The 26,325-nt window shown below is 32.2% G+C and overlaps 1 protein-coding gene and 1 long non-coding RNA gene across 2 annotated transcripts; one reads left to right on the plus strand and one right to left on the minus strand.

Moving 5' to 3' along the window:
* Positions 1-18,856: 18,856 nt before the first annotated feature.
* LOC112638762 lies at positions 18,857-21,984 on the plus strand. Its single transcript, XM_025410976.1, has 7 exons — positions 18,857-18,975; positions 19,307-19,532; positions 19,991-20,425; positions 20,839-21,059; positions 21,473-21,632; positions 21,740-21,836; positions 21,921-21,984. Exons 1-7 carry the CDS (start codon positions 18,859-18,861, stop codon positions 21,982-21,984), a joined length of 1,320 nt encoding a protein of 439 aa, XP_025266761.1. The 5' UTR covers positions 18,857-18,858.
* Positions 21,985-22,412: 428 nt separating this feature from the next.
* On the minus strand, positions 22,413-26,318 carry LOC112638763. Its single transcript, XR_003123158.1, has 6 exons — positions 25,881-26,318; positions 24,065-24,181; positions 23,812-23,895; positions 23,337-23,373; positions 22,810-22,909; positions 22,413-22,626 (listed from the first exon to the last, which is right to left on the minus strand). It is a non-coding gene; the product is annotated as an uncharacterized LOC112638763 (long non-coding RNA).
* Between the last annotated feature and the right edge of the window lie 7 nt (positions 26,319-26,325).

The raw sequence follows: 26,325 nt of genomic DNA on the forward strand, positions 1-26,325 counted from the left end.
TTTTGTCAATATCATGTAATTATGTTTTGCCAAATATAGTCATATATGATATCATATATAAATAAATATTAAATCATATATAAATAAATATTCTGAACCCCAATAAGGAATCCAGCTTGAAATTAAACTGATAAACAGTGATGTCAAAGAGGATGCGGCTCACATGCACATAAAGAATATATGTGTGAGCAGCGTCCTCTCTTTCGCACTACTGCTAAGGGAAAAAAATATACTTTAGATCTTACGTTAATTCAAGTCCTTTATATACATTTCATGATAAATATTGAATACTAGAAAAATTAAGAGTGGTGTCGCCGCGTAGCGGCAAATGAAGAAACATGTCGCGCACACGAAAATCGAGTTGCGGCGTAGAAGTCGCCAATTTAGAATATATTCTTATTCATTAAGAATTTACAATTTTTTCAATATACCACTTAACTGCTTCTACAGTAATATACATTTAACTGTTGTTTTTAAATACTGCATAATAATTAATTAAATATATAATGCAAGATATAATTTTTAGGAAAAATTATATTTGTCTATATAAAAAAAGGTAAAATCATATATAATCTTAAATGATTATATATAATATCATATATGATTATATCATATATGATATCATATATAGATATGATATCATTATCTGACTATGTCTGATTGTACAAAATGACATGAGGTATCTAATACATATCATTTTTTATGATCAGAAATGGTCAGAGATGGACATCATATCTAAGCATATACAAAAACGTAAAAATCTGATAAAATCATATGTGATATTATATACAAAGTGTCCGTCGATTTTCGACCTTAATGAAATAAATAAGTAGATTGGCTCGAATTAAGAAGGAATGACCTGTATTGTTTTGGGATTGTCGCAATAATTAACGAAATATTAAATAAAAAAGATCGGCCAATCTGCGTGAGTAAAAGCGCGCGGCGACGAGAGTCGTTCCACCGTAATCCGATACTAAGAGCGCGGCGAAGCGGTGGGCGGGTCGCTCTCCGAGACATGATGGTGGTTTGCGATATATCGCAATACCACGCCGAAAAATGACCCGTCCCCCCTTTTCGTGGCGAGAAAATGATGCGCTATCATTTCCACACCACCTTGCGGTAGATAGTATGGTGCGCTTTTTTTATAGTGGTTTCCCCCATAGGCCTATTCCACTCTCAATTTAAAAATTATTCAAAATGCCATTTACTATACGCTGAATATATCGTAAATGTAAAAAATTAATGGACAGTACCTTTACAAAAATTGATTCGTGGTTGAAAATCCCTCGATAAAATGTATTGCACACGTTGATAATGTGATACGATGATAAAATTCTTCAAGAATCCTTTCTTCATCTCGTACACGAAGACGCACTGCTGGACCGGTTATCCCGATATTATGCACGACACTCAGTTTCACATAATTATTGCACAACACGTAAAATTGTACGGCCACTTGGTTTTCGTGCACGCCCGAGAAATGATTCCATGTAAATTGCGGCCGCACGATGAGTATTTTCTCCCGCTAGCCCGTATGCCACAATCATGTCCGTATATTCCTGCGGAGTATACTTCATTTTCACTGGTAATTAACTGCGCGAACATAAGATTTTTACTAAGCGTCTTAGCTCTCGCACGCTGTTACCAGACTGCGTACGCCAGCAGCACGCAACTACAGCTCACAGCTGAGCGGACATGTGAGTGTAATCATAGTGCGCAGGCGTCGAACTCACACGTACGCTTACACTTACATGTCCCCTCAGCTGTCAGCTGTAGTTGCGTGCTGCTGGCGTACGCAGTCTAGTAACAGCGTGCGAGAGCTAAGACGCTTAGTAAAAATCTTATTTTCGCGCAGTTAATTACCAGTGAAAATGAAGTATACTCCGCAGGAATATACGGACATGATTGTGGCATACGGGCTAGCGGGAGAAAATACTCATCGCGCGGCCGCAATTTACATGGAATCATTTCTCGGGCGTGCACGAAAACCAAGTGGCCGTACAATTTTACATGTTGTGCAATAATTATGTGAAACTGAGTGTCGTGCATAATATCGGGATAACCGGTCCAGCAGTGCATCATCGTGTACGAGATGAAGAAAGGATTCTTGAAGAATTTTATCATCGTATCACATTATCAACGTGTGCAATACATTTTATCGAGGGATTTTCAATCACGAATCAATTTTTGTAAAGGTACTGTCCATTAATTTTTTACATTTACGATATATTCAGCGTATAGTAATGGCATTTTCAATAATTTTTAAATTGAGAGTGGAATAGGCCTATGGGGGAAACCACTATAAAAAAAGCGCACCATGCTGTCTACCTCAAGGTGGTGTGGAAATGATAGCGCATCATTTTCTCGCCACGAAAAGGGGGGACGAGTCATTTTTCGGCGCGGTATTGCGATATATCGCAAACCACCATCATGTCTCGGAGAGCGACCCGCCCACCGCTTCGCCGCGCTCGTAGTATCGGATTACGGTGGGACGACTCTCGTCGCCGCGCGCTTTTACTCACGCAGATTGGCCGATCTTTTTTATTTAATATTTCGTTAATTATTGCGACAATTCCAAAACAATACAGGTCATTCCTTAATTCCTTAATTCGATCCAATCTACTTATTTATTTCATTAAGGTCGAAAATCGACGGACACCCTGTATATATATATATATATATATATATATATATATATTTTTATATATATATATATATATATATACATTTTTTTTTATTTATGGACTTCTCAGTTAATTAATTTAAACACGAGATTTTCTCAATAAATGTGATGGAGAATAGTAAATGGAGAATAGTGGTTTTTAAATTACAAATTTATTTAAATTAAACTTTTCGAGAATCAAGCTGTAGGCGCATACGGATAGTATAAAATTTTAATATCTATTTAATTTCAAATATATTTTCTAGAGATAAAAAGGGATAGATGCATTTATAATTAATAATTTAAAAATGTAAATATAAAATAATTTGCAGATTATATTATTTATAAAGCCATTTATTAACGATTTTTTATCAAACGCACATTATGAAATTTATATATATGGGGAATTCTTTTTTAAATCAGCCACCTCCCCTGCCCATTTCAGTTTTGGGGAAAAAAATTTTTTTAGCACGAAAAAATTTGTCAAGAAGTCTAGTTTTTAATGCCGTTAGGTGTTTAAAAAAAAAAAAATTTTCTAACCTCAAAAAACTGTCTAAAGTGAGGCATCTCGCAAAAAATGCTATTTTTTAGTCAAAAATGATCGAAAAAATTATAATTCATCAATAATTTTGACCAAATTACTCATTAAAAGTATTTTGAGGGTCGCTGAACAAGAATCCGATGTCAGATTTCAAATTCAAGATGGCGGATCCAAGATGGCGGACAGTATTTTTCTTACTGTTGACCGATTTTTACTAAATTCTGTATATTGGGGTTTTTGGGATCGCTGATTACGATTCCGAATTCGAATTTCAAATTCAAGATGTCTGATCCAAGATGGCGGACCTTAATTTCAAATTCCAGATTGCGGATCCAAAATAGTGGACGGATATTTTCTTATTATTGGCTGATTTCTACAAAATTTTGTAAACGGAAGTTTTTGAGGTCTCTGATAACGAATTTGAGCTCAGATTCCAAATTCAAGATGGCGGATCCAAGACGGCGGACATTACTTTTTTAAAAACAGACATTTATGTCCACCATCTTGGGTCCGCCATCTTGAATTTTGTAAATCAGACCTTCAATTCGTAATCAGTGACCTCAAAACCCCCCATGTACCATATTTGATGAAAATCGGATGACTTTCAAAATTTTCATTTGCAATCTTGGATCCGCCGTCTTGAATTTATGAACTCTGACCTCGGGTTCGTGATTAGCAATTCATAAAAACCCTTTGTACTAAATTTTATCACCATTGATTAGGATTAATTGCATTTATAAGAAATATAAAAAAAATTGCGATAGTTTACGTTCGTCCTCTAGGTGGCGCATGGCTTATTTAGCTCACCCCAAAGACAAATACACATAAAAGGATATAAGTATACGAGGCAAAATTTCCGAGCCAGACTTGGCTTTTACTGAGATTTTTGCTTAAGTATTAGGTACCCACCAACATCAGTACGTTCTGAATAACAGTCCTTTTTAGGATAGTTATTGAGATTTTTTTTCAGGTTCAATAACAAAATTGGTGGTTTATATTCAACAGTCCTTTTTAGGATAGTTGATCAATTTTCCACCAATTTCTGTGGCCCTTTATTCTCAAATCAGTAGCGACAGTCCTTTTCAGGATAGTTGTTTTTTTTTAGATATTGGGCGCTATTTCTTCGGATATTTATTAATATATTGATCAAGATGTGCGATAAGTTGAAAATAGACAGATGCGTGGATTTGTTTAGGAAACCCGGTGAAAAGGGTCATTATGGAAAAGATCTCCGTAGGGTTTCTGATGGTCTAATAAAACAATTCCCTAATTTACATCCCGACTCTGAATTTGTGTGGCTTGTCGAAAAAAGGCTTCTAATTTAAATTTAAATGAAAAGGTTGAATCTATTCAAGCCAATACAAGTGTTTCTGATGATTCGTATAATGATGATTCTCGTATATCCAATGATGAAGAAAACCTTGATTCTAGAGCTTCACTGCAATCAGAAGTTCGATCCCAAAGAGAAATTGATCTAGAGGAAATGCTAGATGGGCTTAAAACTAAATTTTCAAGTTTGGACAGGAACGATCCTCTAAGAGTCAGGATTCTTACTATTGCTCCAAGTTCATGGAGCACGAGAAAGCTTGCTAAGGAGTTTAATGCTTCAAGATATTTGGTTGAAAAGTCTAAAAGGCTGAAGTCGATGAATGGGGTTTTAAGTGAAACTGTTGCGAAAGCGCGTCGTAGTTTTTCCCAGGAAACTGTGAAAAGTATTGAAGAATTTTACAATAACGATATGTACAGTCGAATCATGCCATCAAAGAAAGACGTTGTTTCCGTAAAAAATAAAGATGGCACAAGAGAAGAAAAACATAAACGTCTATTATTATTGAATATGAAAGAACTCTATTCTTGTTTTAAAGAGACTCACCCGAAAATCCAAATTTCTTTTAGTAAATTTGCATTTCTAAGACCAAAATATTGTATTCTTCCCGGAGCATCTGGAACGCATTCGGTATGCGTATGTACTATCCATCAAAATATGAAACTTATGTTAGATGCAATAAACCTGAAGCAATTGACTGAAAATGCAAGTACTCTTCTTTCTAATTATAAAGATTGCATAAAAAAAATGGTTTGTTCTAATCCAACTTCCGAATGTTACATCGACAAGTGTAATAAATGTCCAGGAACTGAGAAAATTATATCTCTAATACGTAAACAATTAGAAGATTCCTGTATTTCTGATATAAAATATTCATCGTGGACTGCAACTGATAGAGCAACATTAACCGAACAGACATCGAGTGTTGAAGATTATTTATTGGATCTAGACAATAAGCTAAATACTCTGAAAGTTCATTCTTACATTGCAAAGCAGCAGACTCAGTTTATAAATGAAAAAAAAGAAAATCTTAGCCCACATGAAGTATTTGTAATGTTTGATTTCTCAGAAAATTATGCTTACGTATGTCAGGATGCTTCCCAGGCTTTCCATTTCAACAATAACCAATGTACAGTGGCCCCTGTGATTTTCTATTACAAAGAAAATAATGAACTTAACCATCAGAGTATGGTTTTTTTGTCTGATAGCCTGAAACATGACACTGCCGCTGTATATGCTATTCAAACGCTACTGATACCAGAAATTAAAAAAAAGGTTAAAAGAATTCAAAAAATTTATTATTGTACTGATGGCGCTAAGCAACATTTTAAAAATAAATTTCAAATAAACAATTTGATTAATCATAAAAAAGATTTTAATATTGAAGCAGAATGGCATTACACAGCAACTGCACATGGAAAAAGCATTGCCTACAAGGCAAGCCTTACGGCAAAACCATCTGAAGCAATATTAACTCCCCTAGCACTATTCAATTGGGCCAAAAAACATTTCGATAACATATCTATTTTCTACTTTGATAAAGTATTTCATGACAAAGTGAGGCGAAAATTGAATCAAAGATATCTTAATTGCGAGAGTGTTCCTGAGATTTCGAAAAACCACGGTTTTATAGTACAGAAAAATGGAATTGTTTTGATTAAAAAATTTTCTAATGATACGGAAAAAAATGCAAATCACTGGTCACCACAATCAAAGAAGTAATTCATTGTAAAGTTTTATTAAAATTTAAAAAGACAAAAACAATCACACTACAGACAGATGGACAGAAAGACGAAATTGACATAGATAAGCCACACCCTACAGACAGACGGACAGACAGACGGAATTGACATAGATGAAGACAGACTCGTGTCGGGTTTACTAGTCCCGAGCGCCTCCCCAGGTGGTGGATAGGAGAAAACCTTAACAAGTAAGGTACTGGGAAATGAGACCCCCAGGGCGAACCAAAATTATCAAGATGTAGAGATCTAAGAATAATCGATATTCCAATAATCGATCTACAATTAAAAAGGAGGGGTATCAATAAGGCCGTTTTTTGGCCCACATCAGAATCACTCCAAAGTGTGGTATTTTCTTCCTGCCGATGTAGCTCACAACCTCCTAGAACCGTTTGCTGTCCGAGCAATTAGAGGCTGAGAATGGGCAACTTGAAATCTCAAAAATCAATGGAGTCTTTCACATGGTTGTAGTGCCGGTCTCATTTCAGTATGCTATTGTTGAGCTTTCATCACTATATTTTCTCAAAAACTACTAGAGTATGCGCTGCTTTAAATACGAAAGAAAGCTCATCTGACCTTCATGCATTCAAGATAAAATCAAGCCTGATATTTTGAACGGATTGCCATATTACTCAACAATCATACAATAGCATCCCTTGCGATGAATCAGACGATACTACTGTAAGCCCAAACTTGATTTTAAGGAATTAGATTATTTTGCGAATGCAATGTATATTCGAAATCACATATTACGAAAAAATATTTGAATTCCAAACCTCAGTGAGGAGATGTAAAGAATATTTTCCGGAACGGACTTCTTTTTCATGGAATGCAATGCTCAGCTTCGCGAAGCATTTATTAAGATTGGTATCTTCATTCAGATTATTGTGTTCTGCTGCATAGTATGTACGACAAATAATCAATTGTTCCATTATAATTAACAATTCATGTATTTCCAAAACGAGAATAGTACTATGCACTATCCACATTTTCAGTAGCTTTGTTCTCTTGTTTTTCTTCCCGTCATTCATTTGTCTTCACGAAATCAGGACCCAACGCATTAGTTCTTCACCTCATTCAATCAACGGTTTCTCATCAACGATAAAAACAATCTTAGAGCACAAATAGTATTGTGCACTCTTCATCTGACCAGTAGCTTAGTTGTTCTGTCTCCTTCCTGGCATTTGTTCCTCTCAACAGATTTAACAATCGACTTGGATACACAGTTGTTTTTAATGCGTTTTTGAACTGGAAGCATTGTATGTGTCACCGCATTATTTTCATCGCACTTATGCTTAAATGAATCGTCTTTATCAAGGATCAGCGCACTTTCAGAGCATAAACTGTGTGCGCTAATCTTCAGTAGCTTAGTTTCTCGTTTTCATTACTTTTCATTGCTTATTTTTTTGTCACTATTACGTTAATATCCATTATCCGATTGCATTATGAGCAATCGTACAAGCAGCGTTTCACGTACTATCAGTACTGAATCTGTTGCTACAAATGATACTCCTCAGCGCTCCAACATCTCAGAATCAAGCAACATTCCTTCCTCAGTGAAGATAAGAGTCAACATCCAGGGCTGCACAGCATCCGGGACGAGATGCATCGTATGTAAGAAGGCTAAGAAACTGACTCGTATATCTCCTATAGGCGAGAACACAAATATTCATAGACAGAGGTATACTCATTCCGCCAAATGCTCGATGTTGTATGAGACACTTGGAAAATGATTTTTTCAGTAAAACAGCAACAGATGATATCGAAGTAAAGTCAAACTATTCGATTCTAGACGATAAAACTCTTTGTGGGTTGTTACAAAACTTACGTTCAGTTGCTTTTCGGAAAGGACTTAATTTTGATTGTCCACCTGCTCTTACTGATGACGATTATTATAATCTGACCGGGTTGAAGAAAGATCAATTCAACTCCGTTCTTGCTTCAATCTCTGGTTATATTAGATCTACATCTGGACGTTCTCCTCGGACTTGTCTTGCCTTGCTTTTAATGAAACTATGTACTGGTCTTTCCCTTTCAGTTTTGTCTACCTTATTCGCTCTTCAAAAGAGGAGAGTAGGTAGGGCGATAGCTGCAGCTCATACTGCTCTCCTTTCAATGTTTGTCCCGAACTTTTTGGGAACAAATCATATCTCTCGAGAAGATTTTATCACAAAGCATACGAGAACCATGGCTAAAACGCTCTTCGCAGGTGGAGAGGATGTCTGTATCCTTGTAGCCGATGGTACGTATATGTATATAGAGAAAAGTTCTAATTACAAGTTCCAGAGACGAACTTTTTCACTCCACAAAGGACGTTCACTAGTAAAACCCATGATTCTTGTAAGTTCAACAGGATACATCTTAGAAGTTTTTGGACCTTACTTCGCGGATGGTAAAAATAATGATGCAAGCATTTTGACCAGCATAATGCGATCTGACGCGAGCAGGCTCCGATCTTGGTTGCAACCTAACGATGTTTTGGTGGATCGTGGTTTCAGAGATTGCCTCGAGATGTTGGAAGATCTAGGTCTTATAACTAAAATGCCCCATTTCCTCCGAGAAGGTTCGCAACATACTACATCTGAGGCCAATGAATCACGCCTCGTGACTAAAATACGCTGGGTGATAGAGGCGGTTAACGGTCTCCTTAAGAAGTGGAAAGCATTAGATCATGTATTCCCAAATTCTCAGATACCGTATGTGGGAGATTACGTGCGCATTGTATCCGCTCTTTGCAATGCTTTCAGATCACCGAGAATCAGTGACGATCCAAATGATACAATCATTGCTGAGCGTATGTTGCGTCTATCGCAAATGCCGAACCTCCTCCAGGAAAGAGTTGAAAGAGAAGGTTGGTCCAGGAAAAGGGTGATGTGGCAACCCGTAATTGCGGATTCAATCCCTGATTTCCCTCAATTGACCTTACACGAGTTGATTCATCTGACCATTGGCTCATATCAATTGAAACAAGCGCAATCTTATGCAGAGGAGCACACAGCTGGAGATGGGATGTATCAACTGTTCGTCCATAGGCAAGAGAGAAATATCTTACGTCTCCAGATACAATCGCGCCACTCATCATCGAAGGTGTATAACTTGTGGATTGAATATAGTCAAGGAATCAATCCCATCATTTCCTGGTACTGCCAATGCAAGGTCGGTGCTAGAACCGTTGGTTGTTGTGCACATGTCGCATCCGTCCTTTGGTATTTGGGGTATTTAAGACACTCTGAAAGACTTCAAAAACGACCATCACAATCCTACGCACAATACATCCAAGATTGGCTGAGAACATTTCAGACTGGTCTGACAATGAGTCAGGTGAAGATGGCCATCAATCTAATGACGAATAATCTTCTAATTGAAGATTTTCCGGCGCCTACTCCCAATTCTTCAATCATTGACTGTTCACTTTCTCATTGTGAATTCAAAGAATATTGTAAACCCTATTGATTTTTGAGATTTCAAGCCTTTTTTGCCGATTTTGCCCATTCTCAGCCTCTAATTGCTCGGACAGCAAAGGAGGTTGTGAGCTACATCGGCAGGGAGAAAATATCACACTTTGGAGTGATTCTGACGTGGGCGAAAAAACGGCCTTATTGACACCCCTCCTTTTTAGTAACAATTTTTTCAGTAACAAACTTGATAAACAATTGGAAAAATCTTGACAGAATCAATCAAAATAATTAAAATAAATAATATACGATATAAAATCCTCAATACGCGATGATCAAATCAATATAATATATTCATATGAAGAATGAACTCAATATTTAAGCGAGTAATAAAATAATTGAATAAGGAAAATTCTATAGATTAAATTAGCCTTACCAAAATATCAAATAAAATACCCCTCATAACCATACATAATGTAGCCAGTCATTATGATCAACGCTGCTTAACTCCAAAATATTGTATCTGAAAAATTTAATAAAGGTATAATACCCGCGCACAATTATAAAAACTATAATAGACAATGATAAAATGAATTTACAAACGATTAACAAATAAATAAAATGGAAAATCGACAATAATATATCAAGTAAATAAGCATAATCGATAGAACAATAAATTTATACACATACTAAATAATTATAATGGAACTTTACGTTAAAACTAATCATAAATACAAAAGGGTAAATATGAAATTATAAAATAACAATCAAAACTCAACTATTAATATGAAAGCAAAGTCGCTAAATAAATTAAACTGTTCAATTAAATCAAATTCAGTCTCATAAAAGGCCTGAGTTTACCCTAAAAAGGTAAACCCAGTATTTTGAGTAAATAAAATAGAATTCAGTAAGACAAAACTCATTAAATCAAATTTTAACAAGATAAAAATCAATATTTTAGAGCTCATGAATTAAGCAGCAAACGAAATTATTATTTAAACATCAAAAACCCTTGACCGAAAAAAATTCACACATTAATATTTAAAACCTGAAAATTCATATCTCTTCACGACCTGACCACAAAACTTAATCAATATGATTTTCAAATATAAAACACGCTGTAGTAACAATCCTAACTAAAAAACGTAACATTAATAATCAATTAACCAAGTATAAGTATCATAACTTCGACATCTCTTACAATAGAATTATTAAAAGTATATAATCATGACACCATTACCGAGTAGTTCAATGCCCTATATAACAAATCCATCGAGATAAGTACATGTCTAAATTTTACTACTCGAGCTCCCGAATATGTTTCTGGAATAACAATTCCAACCCATCGGATATATAAATGTACGCCTTTGCGATGATAATGCCTTATAATGCCTATTCTCTCACTGACCGTCAATATACTGCCCTCAGTCTATCCTGGAAATCATAAAGACAAATAAGTAATAGCTCCACACTAAATAATATACATGTAAAAATTCAATACATGATACCAATAATCAAAATACAAAATAAAATCGCACGAATAATAGACAAAATCTCCTTCTGAGTAATATTAATAAAGTCAAAACTACCGATATTCGACTTAATATCGTCAAAAGAAAAAGATAACAAATACAGGAGTAACGAAATATTAATTTCATAACAATTAAAATATTTCACAATAATATAACTTAAGTCCAAACGAATAATTATATGAGATACGTAATGATTTCTATTATTTAATCAATAATAAAGATTCTAATACTATCCGTAAATCATATATGAAGAGTCTCATAATACGTCCCCATACAGCACAGAAAGTTGAAATAACGTTGCTGAAACGTTGCAATGTTGAATATTGAAGTATGAATATTTTCACAACACTGAATCTATGTTGATTTTTCTACATTGATTCTTTATATTGTTACAACGTTGAAACAATATTCAAATATTTATTATATTATTCTTATTATTTATTTTTTTTTATTTTATTTGATTATTCAAAATAATTTTATATATAAATGAATATATGTGTATATAGTATATATATATATATATATATATATATATACATATATATATACATATATATATATATGTATTTATTTATTTATTTATATTTATATATAATTTAAAATTTATATTAATAATTTATATTAATTACACACACACACACACACACACACACACACACACACACACACACACACACACACACACACACATATTAATACATATTTCTGTTATATAATATATAATTTTATACATAATAAAATTGTATAAACTCCGGTTAAAGCAAGTTGTGGAACTGGGTCTAAAAGCTTTTCGAGTCTGCCCCCAATAAAATAATTCATTTGGCGCAGGCACGTTATTAGTCTTTTTGCCGCTATAACAAAGAATTTCAGGCACATAGCCATAGCACCAGAGATGCCAGATTCCGGCCTTTTGGTAGCATGCGGTAACATGGAGGGGATAATAAAAAGAGATAAAACATGATTCTCTCTCGCTCTTCTCGGTGAGAAAAGAGCGAGAAAGAATCATGTTTTGTCTCTTTCTATTATGCCCTCTATGCTATCGCATGCTATCGAAAGGCCGGAATCTGGCTTCTCTGCATAGCACATGCTCGCTCGCTAGTGCGCATCAATGAAATTAACAGTAATAGTGAGAAAAAGACGTTTATATTGATACACAGTGCAATCATCAGATAAACCAACAGTGCGATACGTTGTCTCAATCAGTGAATATTTCCAGTTTGCAGTGCAAGCACTGATTCGAAGTGTATTATTGAAAAGCAACCGGTGTAACAAAGTCGAGGTTATAACCCTGCCCACTGCGAATAAAATTAAAAACAGATATTTATATTTTATGTTTACATATTTTATGTTCTTGATTTTTGATCTCTTTTGTGGAATAAAATATCAAAATAACAATATACATGATTAATCGATTTTAAGGTTATGCTTATTATGTGTTATATATTTTATGTATGTGATATTATTTTATACATATGCTTGTGTTGGAGATGTTCATAGGAATAATGCGATTATGGGCGTGCTTCTTTAAATGTTATTTATAATAGTTTTTATTTGTTTTGTAAAATTTTCGCTTATTTCTAAATAGAAAAGAAGTACATACAATGTCTATTCCATGGAAAAATACGTTCCAAAAATATTCGGAACGACACTTGAGACGTTTAATTGCTAAAGAAACTCAATTTGATTGCATGTTATTATCACCAAATATACCAGGATGCTCTCAGTGGCCTGATACACAAAATGATGTACATATTGAAAAAGACGTAACTGTACAGTATGTATTACATATATGCTATGATATACAGAATGAGACACAAACTTTTAAGCTATATTCTCAAAATATATTTAAAGAAAATATATTTTTGAATATATTATTTAAACAAGCAGTTTTTAACATTCTGCAGAAAAATGATATATGAAATTATACTTTATTAGTTCAGATTTTTTAATATTTTATTTATTGATATATTTTGACACTTAATATCAAATATCTAGTAACATATTCATTTTTGAACTATATTAAACATGACTGTTCGAAATATTCATAAACAAAAAAATGAAATAAATCCATTAATATCAAGAAAATATTTAATTAGTTGTTTGGAAAATATATACGTTTTGTAATATCTAAAAATAAATATTTTACAAGATATTTTACATTATAAATATTAAAATATACTAGAATATAAAATACAGAGTCATCCCCATATAACATAAAAAAATTTCAATAAATTCTAAAAGATCCGCAAACAAAAGTCATCCCTATTTAATACAATAGATCATCACTATTTATAATAATGAGAAAAGAGTTTATAATATTGTTGCGCCCGCGGCGAGGACTTCGATTATTATCGAAGTCGCGCACGGAAAGATCGGCCGCTCGCGAGTTGCGCGAAATAAATAAACACTTTTAAAGAACTAAAAGCTTTAATTCCCAACACAGGGCAACACAAACGTTAACTCAAAACGATTCAACACAAAATTAGCGGCTCGATGCAAATTCGCGTCCGCGCAGCCAGACAGCTGGAACCGAACTCAGCTGACAGTCGTTGTTTGTAAATAATCTTCTTGCCGACGGGATCCAGACAACGGCAGGGCCGTGACGACTCGGGCGCGCGCGTAACACTGCCCCTCCTCTTCAAGATTGTCGTCCCGACAATCAGCAAGGGGCTCAATGACCATCGTGGACTTCCAGGAACCCCGAACGATCCTGCTCTCCCTGAGCTGCTGCTCCCGGTTTCCGAGCATCGTTCCGATCAGGCTCCAATCCACCGGGCAGGCTCCCAACCGATCCCTTCCAGAGAGCTGGCCAGGCTCTCAAGAACCGACTCCAGGGCAGCCTCCCATTCCAGCCATCTTCCTGTTCCCGGCGCGAGTCCTTTTTGGTCCTTCTCCTCCCGTGACTTTCTTCGGACAAGAGGGGGGTATCTACCGTGGACCCGTCGTCCCAAAAGGACTCCCCAAGTCCCTGCCTCGGCATTCGCCCTCCGGCCCACGGGAAAACCACGGCTCAAAAACCGTGGGCAAGGCAGTCTTCTCTTTGGAAGTTCAGGTTGTTAAATCTTCATTTTACGACTCATCAGCTTTCCTTCTCTTTTTTCATTCAGAAAAACACTCCGTCTGTTAAAAGAAATAACAAGAAAGCGCAATAACTGGAAAATAGAAACTTAATTCCTATCTTAATTTCTATTACGGGTTTTCCTCTTTTTCGGGACAATCTGCACGGTAATGTCCAGCCCTCCCGCAAAGCCAACACTCTTTCGTGCCCTTTTGCTTTCCGTTTTCCTCCTCCTTACTCTTTCTTTCATGAGTTAGCGCGTCCCCCTTTCCTTTTTCAAATTGCCTTTCGTAATCCTTTTTCCTCTCAAAATTTTCCCCCTGGATTATCTTTACGGCCTTCCCCCTTTCTACAGCTAGTTTCAGGGAAGTTATGCCTTCCAGCTGGAGAGTCCTCCTCACGAATCCGCCGAGAAGCGTAGAAACAAATTGTGCGCAAGCAATCTTATCCCGCACCGCGTAAGAACATTCGGGGTAGGCCAAACGGGCGAGCCTCTCTAACTCCGAACCGAAAGTTGCAAAATCCTCCCCGAATTTCTGTTTTCGGTTTGTGAATTGCGTATAGCAATTCTGAGATTGCCCCTCGCCGAAACGCAATTCGAGCTTAGATTTCAGTTCTTCAAACGTACAGGTCTCTAAATCCTCGATCGATTCTAAAACAGAGCGGGCCTTCCCCCTCAAACACGACGCTAATACTACAGTCCTCGTCGCGTCGTCCCAACGGTTCGCGCGCGCTATGAGGGAGAACTGCGAGAAAAATTCCCGCAACGAAACTGTCCCATCGAACGTATCCGGCTTCAATTTATATCCGGTCTCATTACGAGTTTCCGCGTCGCGATTTTCCCGTGACCCCGATCTAAACCCGGAAGGACTTAGCTGAGAAGGCTGTAGCCGGCTCCCGCGTAGAAGCTGGATCTCCTCGTCGTGACGGCGCAGCATCGCGGCGATCTCCTCCTCGCGTCGCGCTTGTTCCTCGCGCATTTGCCGCATCTCCTGCAGGACGGTGAGCAGAGCGGAAGATTCCGACGCCGCTGTCTCCGTCGCCGCTGCCTCCGCTGCCGCTGTCTCCAGCGCCCGCGGTTCCGTCGCCCGCCCTTCCGAGGGCGGCTCCGACTGCTCTCTCCTTCTCCTCTTCGCGGCTATTGTCGCCATCACTTTTTCACAATCACTTCTCGCGGTCACTCTCTCTCACAATTATCCTTTTCGTCCGTCCTATCCCGGACGAGCCCCCAAAATGTTGCGCCCGCGGCGAGGACTTCGATTATTATCGAAGTCGCGCACGGAAAGATCGGCCGCTCGCGAGTTGCGCGAAATAAATAAACACTTTTAAAGAACTAAAAGCTTTAATTCCCAACACAGGGCAACACAAACGTTAACTCAAAACGATTCAACGCACAAATTAGCGGCTCGGTACAAATTCGCGTCCGCGCAGCCAGACAGCTGGAACCGAACTCAGCTGACAGTCGTTGTTTGTAAATAATCTTCTTGCCGACGGGATCCAGACAACGGCAGGGCCGTGACGACTCGGGCGCGCGCGTAACAATATTAATATATAGCCCATCATGTATATTAATTGTGTATCATTATAAAGGTTACTTTCTAGTTCTTTTGCTTCAACGACTAATTCATTTTATTTTTTTATAATTTATTAACTTATTTACAATTATAATTTATTAACTTATTTTTTAATAATATTAAATAAAATATTATTTACAATCTGAAATATATTTAAGTTCACAATTTAATTTTACGTGTAATTTTACGTGTTTATAAAATGTATAATCGAACATTTTAAAGTAAGAAAGTTATATAACTTTTAATTTTTTTAATTATGTGTAAATAAAACACACTATAGGTTATGCCTACAAATTATGTCAACCTTGTTTTAATAACATATATCATTAACATAACATGTATCATTAGATTAGGTTCATTTTATATTTGAAATATTTTGTAGTAAACATAAACTACAATTTTTTGTAACACTGCTTTTATTAATGAACAATTATTATTTATTATATTATAAAGTTACTATATATTATCAAGTTAATGTAAATTAATATATTATTAATGGCCAGATTATTTTTCCTAACTGTTAATATAATTTTTTTAGTTTTATTTGTATTTATTGTGTGTATATTTATTTATATGTAGGAAAATAATGCAGAGAGATAATATTCATTCAGAAAAAGTGTTGAATGAATCAATTCAATGTGACGATAACATAGTACTTACCAAGAATAATGATAGCAATAGTGACAATACAAGTTACAATAGCAAAGACAGTTCAAATAACTTGGATATTTCTTTGTCTACAAAAATATATGAAAGAAATGTAGACAATGAAGATGAATTTAAACATGACATCCAAAAATGGGCTGTTAAATTTAGGATTCCCCATAATGCTATCAATGCACTATTATTAATTTTAAATAAGTATACGAGTTGTAATTTTCCAAAAGATAGCAGAAACTTGTTACATACGCCTAGATGGACAAATATTGTGCCTATAAGTGGAGGTCATTATTATCATTTCGGCTTGAAGAGAGCAGTCGAAGAATTGTTAAATAATCGCGAAAAGATTACAAATAATGAAACTGTTTGTCTTTTAATTAATATTGATGGATTGCCATTATCAAAAAATATTGAAGGCTCAATTTTTTGGCCAATTTTATGCTCAGATAACATTTCGAAACAAGTTTACATTGTTGGATGTTTTTGCGGAAAAAATAAACCAACACATGCTGAAGAATTTTTACGACCATTTGTTGATGAAGCTATCGAATTAAACCGAGACGGTTTTTTATATAACAATGTGCAAGTTAAAGTTTGTATCTCTGCTTTAATTTGTGACGCTCCTGCTGCAGCATATGTTTTATCAGTTAAACAACATACTGGTTATAATTCTTGTCGGAAATGCACTATTCAAGGTGAATGGATCGAATCAAAAGTTTGCTTTCCAGGAACATTACAAAATGCTCTAAGAACTGACGACAAATTTGCAAATGAGGAATACAAAGACCACCAAATTGGAAAGTCTATTTTAAATGAAATTCCCAATTTTGGATTAATAACAAATACACCATTGGATTATATGCATTTAATTTGTCTAGGAATTATGAAAAAGTTATTGTGGCTTTAGTTAAAAGGTCCTAATAATGTACGATTAGGCTTACGTATAATTGCAAAAATATCAAAAATATTACAATTGTCTCAAAAAAGGTGTCCAAATGACTTTGTTCGAAAACCACGAGGTCTTAAACATGCTCTACAATGGAAAGCAACTGAATATAGACAATTTTTATTATATACTGGACCAATAGTATTAAAAGATTATTTACCAAAAAATATGTACGTTCACTTTCTTACGTTACATGTTGCTATTACAATTCTTGTTAATCCTAGTTTGGTTACAGAATATTTGGATTATGCACAGAACTTATTAGAACATTTTGTTATATCGTTTTCTATTATTTATGGTAAAGAATATGTTACTTATAATATACATAATATCTTGCACATATGTACAGACGTTGAGAAGTTTGGTTCTTTAGATATGTTTAGTGCATTTCGCTTCGAAAATTATATGTCAACTATAAAGAGGCATTTAAGAAAAAATGAGAAGCCTCTTGAGCAGTTAGCACGAAGACATGAAGAAATAATACGTGCAGATTATAAAAGAACACTTAAATGGCCTTTGCAAAAAGATAAATTTTCACTTAAGGATGTACATTTTGATGGACCACTTTGTGAAGAAATTGAAGTAAAAATACAATATAAACGATGTTTTAACAATTTGTATGCGATAAATTGTAAAGATAAAAGAAACAATACCTGCATTTTAAAGGATGGTACAGCAATAGTAATTTATAATATTATAGAAAGCTGTGATAATAGAATTTACATAATTGGAACCAAGTTAATACCGATAGGAAACGTGTATTCGTCTCCATTATTATCGAGTACGCTTCATATCACAATCGTGATGAAAGATGAAACATTATGTGTATATCCTATATCAGAAATAGCAGGGAAATTATGGCTAATGCGCTACAAGAATAAATTAATTATTTTTCCGCTATTACATACTGCCTGACATAATAAAAATATAATCTTAACACGTATGTACTTGCTTGTTCGTTTGCATGCAAGGTATTTTCAAGAATGTAAATATAATTGGTATTTATATCATTTTTACATAGTGTGAAGATATTTATTATATAATTAAAAAATGTAAAGTTAAAATTGTTCCAGTGAGATATTTGAAATTAAGTATGTTACATTTACGTTATTAAATCTAAATACTTATATTAATTTTAAATGTTGCATGTATTTCTACCTTTTTGTTTTTCTTTGTTGGTTCTTTCCTTTTATTTATATTAACTTGTTATATACTCAGGTAAATATATTATTGATATTAAAAGTAATAATGTAGAGTTGAGAGAGAGTGCATGAGCAATGTGCATGCTGAGAGCATGAAAAAAAGCTCTGTGTGTAAATATTCTTTTACTGTATATTCTTTTATTAAATATAATCGCTGATTAACACCTATAATTTATCTCGTAACTTTATCCAACAATAATATTAATTGTTTGTGCAGATTTCATGGCCACTAAGTATAGACAAGCATTACGAAGTTCTTGGACAAATAATTGTTTTGAACAACTAAATTGCAATTGCAGAAGCAATAACTGTCAGCTGAACCAATCACGTCAATTAAAAGTAAAAGTACTCAAATTCGCAATTCAAATCTGAAGATCTTTACTATTGATAATTTTTTTAAATGAAATGGATAATTGTTTAAATAAATAATTTAATTATTTATCGAATAACTTATATAAATACTTATATAAATTATATATATTATATAATTACTTATATAAATGATATATATTATATAATTATAAATTATTTGGTAAATAAATATATACATATTTCTATATTTCTTATTTTCCTTTAGCATCTATAATATACATATAAATACCTCGAATTCTTATATACTATATTACTTGCAATAATATATTTAATTATATTTATGATTTTTATTAAATAGTGCCTTTTTTCATTCATACATTGGAACATGGGAAGATTTTCGATAGTGGAGTTCGAAGATGGAATCCAACTTATTCCCACGTCTTGGATATTTAGCGATAATAAAAAATGTTATTGGCCATATTACAAAAAACAAGAAAAAATAAATCAAGCTATTTTTAATGAAGAATATCCGGACAATGACAAATGGTCATCATATGATATATTACGAATTTTTGGTACAGCAGGTATTATATTTCTTTCAATTTACAGTTTAAATTTTTAGTAAATGTCCTTTTTATGTTTTTGTGTATAATGATGTATGTATTTGTGTATAATGATTTATGTTATTTTTACAATATTTTTATCTTTATATTTACCCTTCCTCCATGACACTGGTGGAAAAATGTCACCAAAATTGATGTTTCAAGAAAACGAATTTGTACTGGTCTTTATACATATCTGTATTGTAACGATGCGTTAAATGTATGTTATATAGACTTTATAATTTTCTAATTCGCAAATTTTTATTTCTTTGGTCGATGTTTCACTTAAATTTTGACTTTGTGAGCTAATCCGAACGTCTGAAAAGACAGAGAAATTTTCCACCAGAGAAATTAATTTTTTTCTATCCTATTTCTCACAAAACATCTTTCTCAGTTCGATATTAACAATATATATTTTATTAAATACTATATTATTTCAGATACATATACAAACGGCATGCGAAAACTGAAATTGGCTGAACAAATTTCTGATATTGAGTCTGGGAAAGATGATATTGACAAAAAAATGTGTAGACGTAATCGGGCAAAAAGAAGATTCACTTCTAGTTCTGAGGAGGAAGATTTTGAAAATGAAGCTACTGAAAAGGAAGATTCTGAAGAGAAATCACGTACAACTCAAGAAATCTGTAAAAAAAAACCCAGTAAAATTCCGCCTTTGCCCACATTATCAATTGTAAAACAGACACAGACGCTACCAGAAAAGAAAAAAAAGATATTTCACAATCAAACAAGCAATACTGATAATAATTCATCATTATATAATTTTAATAAATATAGTACGAAGGAATCTTCCAGTAGCGTGCAATCTGATATTTCATGTACGGGAAAACAATCTACATCATCATGTAAAACAGGTAAATATTTAGTCATAGTTAAGTATAGTTAAAACAAAATAAACATTTTTTACAAAATTTTAGGCGAACAAATTATTGAATGAAAAGAGTGAATCTGCAAAATAATTATTTTTTATTATTCATTATAATCATTAAGTTATTTCCATTTGTGTACTTTTTGAATGTTTGGATAAAGCACAGAATAGAGAATTGTTTATTCATATCATTTTAAATACTTTTGCAAATAATATATTTCTCAAGAAATTTTAATATTTTAATATTATGTAAAATATGCATTACAATGCTCAAAATCGGCATGTATTTTAATATTATGTAAAATATGCATTACAATGCTCAAAATAAAATATATATATTATCGCGCCGATTGGTCGTTCCTATGTGTTCATATAAAGGATTTAAAATTTATTATGCAGATTTTCAAACAGAAATACTTCGCAAACTGAACATTATTATTCATCAAGTAAAAATGGTGGACAAGAGACTGGAGATTCACGAAGAGCAATGTCGTTTCAGCCTTGACAGACATGAAGATGATATTCTTCAAGATGAAGAAATAGGATTACCTTTGCATAATGAATTGGCATTGGATATTTTAGAAACAAAATTGAAGAACAAAGAATTTTTTGAAAGCATGGTATGTTATTTCTTACCTTTAAATATTGTTTTTAAATATTTAAATTTGTATTTTTAAATATTTAAATATTTAAATATTGTTATTATATTTGCTCGCGATGCAAAGAACATTTTGAATATTTAGAAAGTTATATATTTTAAATAGAATATCTTTATATATATATACAAATTTAATATTTTATATTATAAAGTGTACATGTTATTTATAAAATCATAAAATAAGTGCATTTAGCAGAACGTTTTTACAACTGGTGGAAATTTTCTGAATTGAGATTGGATTATTTTTTTAGACCTAGATAAATCTAATCTCAACACAGAAAACTTTCAACAGTTGTAAAAAAATGTTCTGCTAAATCACTGTTAAATTAATATTTATCAATATGTATTTTTTAAATTATTTATTTTATATCATAGGTATATACATTAAAAGGCTTGGGAGGTTTCGATGTGCATTCTTGCACGATTAATTTATTGAAAAAGTTGATAACTAATCCCTTGGCTGAAATGTACAGCATGGCTGGAGCAAAAAGGAAAAAGGCTTTTCAAGATTTGATTTTGTATAAAATCATACTTAGTAAGTGTTATATTATTACAGATTTTTAAGACTTAACTTCTCCTTGATTATGTGTCAGCATGTCATATTGGTATTAATATGTTACTAATTTTATGGAACTACAATAGAAACTGTCCGCGTTCATTATAAAGATACGACTGAGACGGAGATTGCCCAAATCATCGCAAAATGGCTAGTACAAGCCAAAGCTCGTCGCGAGAGAAAGTATGTACATAATTTTTTTTATATATAAATAAAATGTGTACATAATGTATAATTATACAATTCATTAATGTAATGTGTTTTTAGAAAATGTCGATATATTGAAGAAAACATAGATAAAGCGACCTCGTCATCATCACATAACTCATAATAATCTTTTATAATTATCAACTATCATATATGTATGTAACTTTTTATTATAATAATTAATTAATAATGGAGAGTAATATATATATATATATATATATATATATATAATATTTTTTAAATAAAACATCTTTATACAAATTTAACATTTTATTATGAAGTTATTTATTATGAAATCGCATAATATATATGTATAGATGTGTTTAGTAGAACATTTTATTTACAACTATTAAAAGTTTTCTTAAATTGAGATTGGATTAATTTTTTAGACTTAAAAAAATCTAATCTCAACACAGAAAACTTTTAACAGTTGTAAAAAAATGTTTTACAACTACTAAGCAACCATTAAGTCAATATTTATCAATATTAAATCAATATTAAACCAATATTAAATCAACATTAAATCAATATTAAATAAATGTTTTTTGAATATTGAATTGCTACATTTACAAGACATTGCAATTCAGCGGACATTAGACGTTTCTGTAATTTATTTTCAACGTTGAATCTATATTTTATAACGTTGATGCAACATTGCAAAATTGTATTGCAATGTTTCTGAGATGTTTATTCAATGTTTATGTGCTGTATGGGGTCCATGGGTGTTCCATCGTTTTTCCCATACGCGTACGCGACTCTATAAGACCTGTAAAAATAAAATTATAAATAAAAAATATACCACATAAAATAACGACAAAATTTAATAATCGATAAAGTCATTAAAATCTTATATTTTTAGCGCTAACCATTCACAATGATTAAAATCAAGCGACTAAAATATATAAAATAATAATAATAATAAATTTACATAAGTTTTAATAGAACCTACCTTTAAAAATAATAACATTTTTATATACCCTCAACCATCGACACCACAGTGCTAACCATCCAGAATTGTTTAATCCCTCTGCCGAGACCCTATTTGGCACCTGAAAATAAATAAAAATGAATATACGATCTTAGATCATAATTTAATAAAAATATTAATAATTAAAAATTTTAAGAATAAAATTTTGATAATAAAATTCTAGCATCAGACTCTACAAATAACTCAATAAGAATAATCAGAATATGTATATATATATATATATATATATATATATATTCATATATATGTATATATATATGTATATATATATATATATATACATATATATATATATATATATATATATTCATATATATGTATATATATATATGTATATATATATATATATATATACATATAGAAATAAATGAATAATAAATAAAATATTCACTCGTAATAAGTCAATAAAGAAATTCAACCCAACACTAAAAGCCGGTGACAAAAATAATAATTTAAATTGATATTACCTAAAAATCGAATAAGAATACCTTATATGACGAAGTCATGTGACCCCCTCTTGGATACCTGAAAATTTAATGTAAATAATATATGGTCATAAGAATAATAATTTATAGCAGAGAGCCGTTAATATTTCATAAAATTGCAAAATAATAAGTATAATGTAATAGACGATATATATATACTTAAGGTATATATACACATGAGCCCAGTGAAAAGAAAGAAAAATAATTAATTAACATAAATGGATCAAGATAACTAAAAATTTAGATTAAAATAACTTAAAAATTAGAATAAAATCAATGGATGCCATCAAAAACCCCCCCACGAACATTTACGATCATGCTCTCTTATACATGAATACATATACTAAGCCTTTATAAAATATTAACATTTCATATTATAAAACTTCACGTATAATAATTCTCCTTTTTCAAACACTCTAATGACGAAAATTCATAATACCAAACCCTACAAATATATTTAAGTCAAAACATTACTTACCAGCAAGTTTTCATATGACGAAATTATATGGACGCCCTATATTCGTGTTCCTATTCAACAGGTGTTCCCGGGCCATAGCATCATCTGAATTAATAAAATAATGGTATTAGGAACAAACATTCATAACTACCACAATCATAAAATGCACATGAACAATTATAAAATACATGTAAATTTGCATATGAGCACTCTTCATCAAGAAAAACGAAATACGAAAACACGAGAGAAACAGTGAATTAGTACGTATACTTACAAATAATATTGCACGTAGAATATTATGCGTGTGCACTCGAAGAGTCGAACAAGCGTGCAAGGCCAAGTCCAGCACGTCGCGTTATCTCCACTGGAATTTTCAACATCCTCGCCTGATCTAAAGGCAGAAGGAAGTTCTAAATTCATGCTCGCATGAGTGCGTACTAAATTAATACATCGACTTTTCTTTTATAATTAAGCATTAATGAAATATTCTCCACTAATATTATACTATTAGTAGACATAATTATACATATATACTACATAATTATACTATTAGTAGACATCATATATATATATATATATATATATATATATATATGCATATACATGACTATATGAACAAAATGCATGTATACATATGCATATATATTTTATAATAAAATTCAATAAAATCAAAGTAGAAATACAATAAATAACCGCCGCGATGAAAATTGACATATGTTAATACGCAAAAATAATCATTTATATATATATATATATATATATATATATATATATGCATACTACATATGACTGTATGAACTGAATATGTACATACATATGCATATATATTTTATAATAAAATTCAATAAAATCAAAGTAGAAATGTAATAAATAACCGCTACGATGAAAATTAACATATGTTGACACGCAAAAATACACACACATATATATATATATATATATATATATATATATGCATACAATATGTGACATGTGAACTAAATATGTATACACATATGCATATATATATTATAATAAAATTCAATAAAATCAAAGTAGAAATACAATAAATAACCGCCGCGATGAAAGTTGACATATGTTAACACGCAAAAATAATCATCTATATATATATATGCATACTATATGCGACTATATGAACTGAATATGTATATACATATGCCTATATATTTTATAGTAAAATTCGACAAAATAAACGTATAAATGCAATAAACAATTGCCGTGACGAAAATTAACATATGTTAGCACACGAAAATACATATATATATATATATATATATATATATATATATATATATATATTATGAATTTTAACAAATAATTAATAATATTAATAACCCCATTTTATATAATCAATAATTATTGACTTTATCCGATAATTATTAAATATAACTCACAAGGGAACACCGCGAACCCGAACTCTTCGATTTGAATCAAACTTTGAGAATATGTAGAGGTACTTAATACATGAATAACGATATAAAAAGTTCGTGCCCGTTTTCACTTTAAAGGTATAATTTTCGACCTCAAGGGTAAAAGGGCGCTTACACTTTTTTGTGTATACCTCTTAAAATACAAGAGATACAAAAAAATGTTTGAAATAAAAGTTTAACGGCAAGTTAATTGTTACAAAGTGGCATAAACAGAAATAAAAAAAAAGTTTTGTTTATTGAAAAAAAAAATTTTTTGTTGTTGTTTAAAAATATTTCTTGTATTTTTGTAATAATGGAAGAAAGAGAGTATTTTTCTGAATTCAACCATATATATGTTTTTTATAATACACTTTCATAATGCATTTTCGACATGTAAATGCATTATGAAACAGTGTATCATCAAGAATCATCTAGAAGGAAGTCCAAAGTGATAATAAATATAGTGTACGTTGATAACTGATTTGGTAACTGCAGTATTGCTTACGAAGTTGTTTTTAATCTTTAATATTTTTATTAAGATTAATATTTTTATTAATTTTATTTTATATTTTCTTCTATATTTTCCTCTAAAATTTCTTTATAAATACTGTCTGGCCTTAATTTTAATATTAATCAGTGAAGAGCTATTGGAAGTATTGTCAATTTAATAATTCTACAAACCGTTAGTTTCGTAAGTTTCGTCTCTTTTATATTACGTATATAAATTTTCTTATTTTCATATAATTTTTTTCATCCCATCATTTCATTCTTTTTGGAATAAGAAACTGTTATACTTTATCGGAATTTTTAAATAACTTTATTTATATGTCAGGTTCTGTTTTACGAGATCTTTAGAGGATCTTTACGAGACTACTTTGAGATTCTTCCTTCCTTCTAAATCTGTCGGAAGCGCCCGAATTCAAAGATCCAGTAGCGTGAAATTTCTAAGGGATGACAGATTTTAAAACTCGGCGGTAGAGAGTGATTCTCAATAAAATCTCGTAGAACTTTCCAATTAACTCTACGTATATTGTATAAAATATAAGTGTATCGGTAGATACAATCAAGTCAGAGAATAATGCAGTGAACAATCAGCGAAAATCAGAGTTCGTCTTAACTATAGGCC

Source organism: Camponotus floridanus, unplaced genomic scaffold (genome assembly GCF_003227725.1).
Source record: "Camponotus floridanus strain SB8 unplaced genomic scaffold, Cflo_v7.5 scaffold364, whole genome shotgun sequence".
Taxonomy (NCBI): Eukaryota; Metazoa; Arthropoda; class Insecta; order Hymenoptera; family Formicidae; genus Camponotus; species Camponotus floridanus.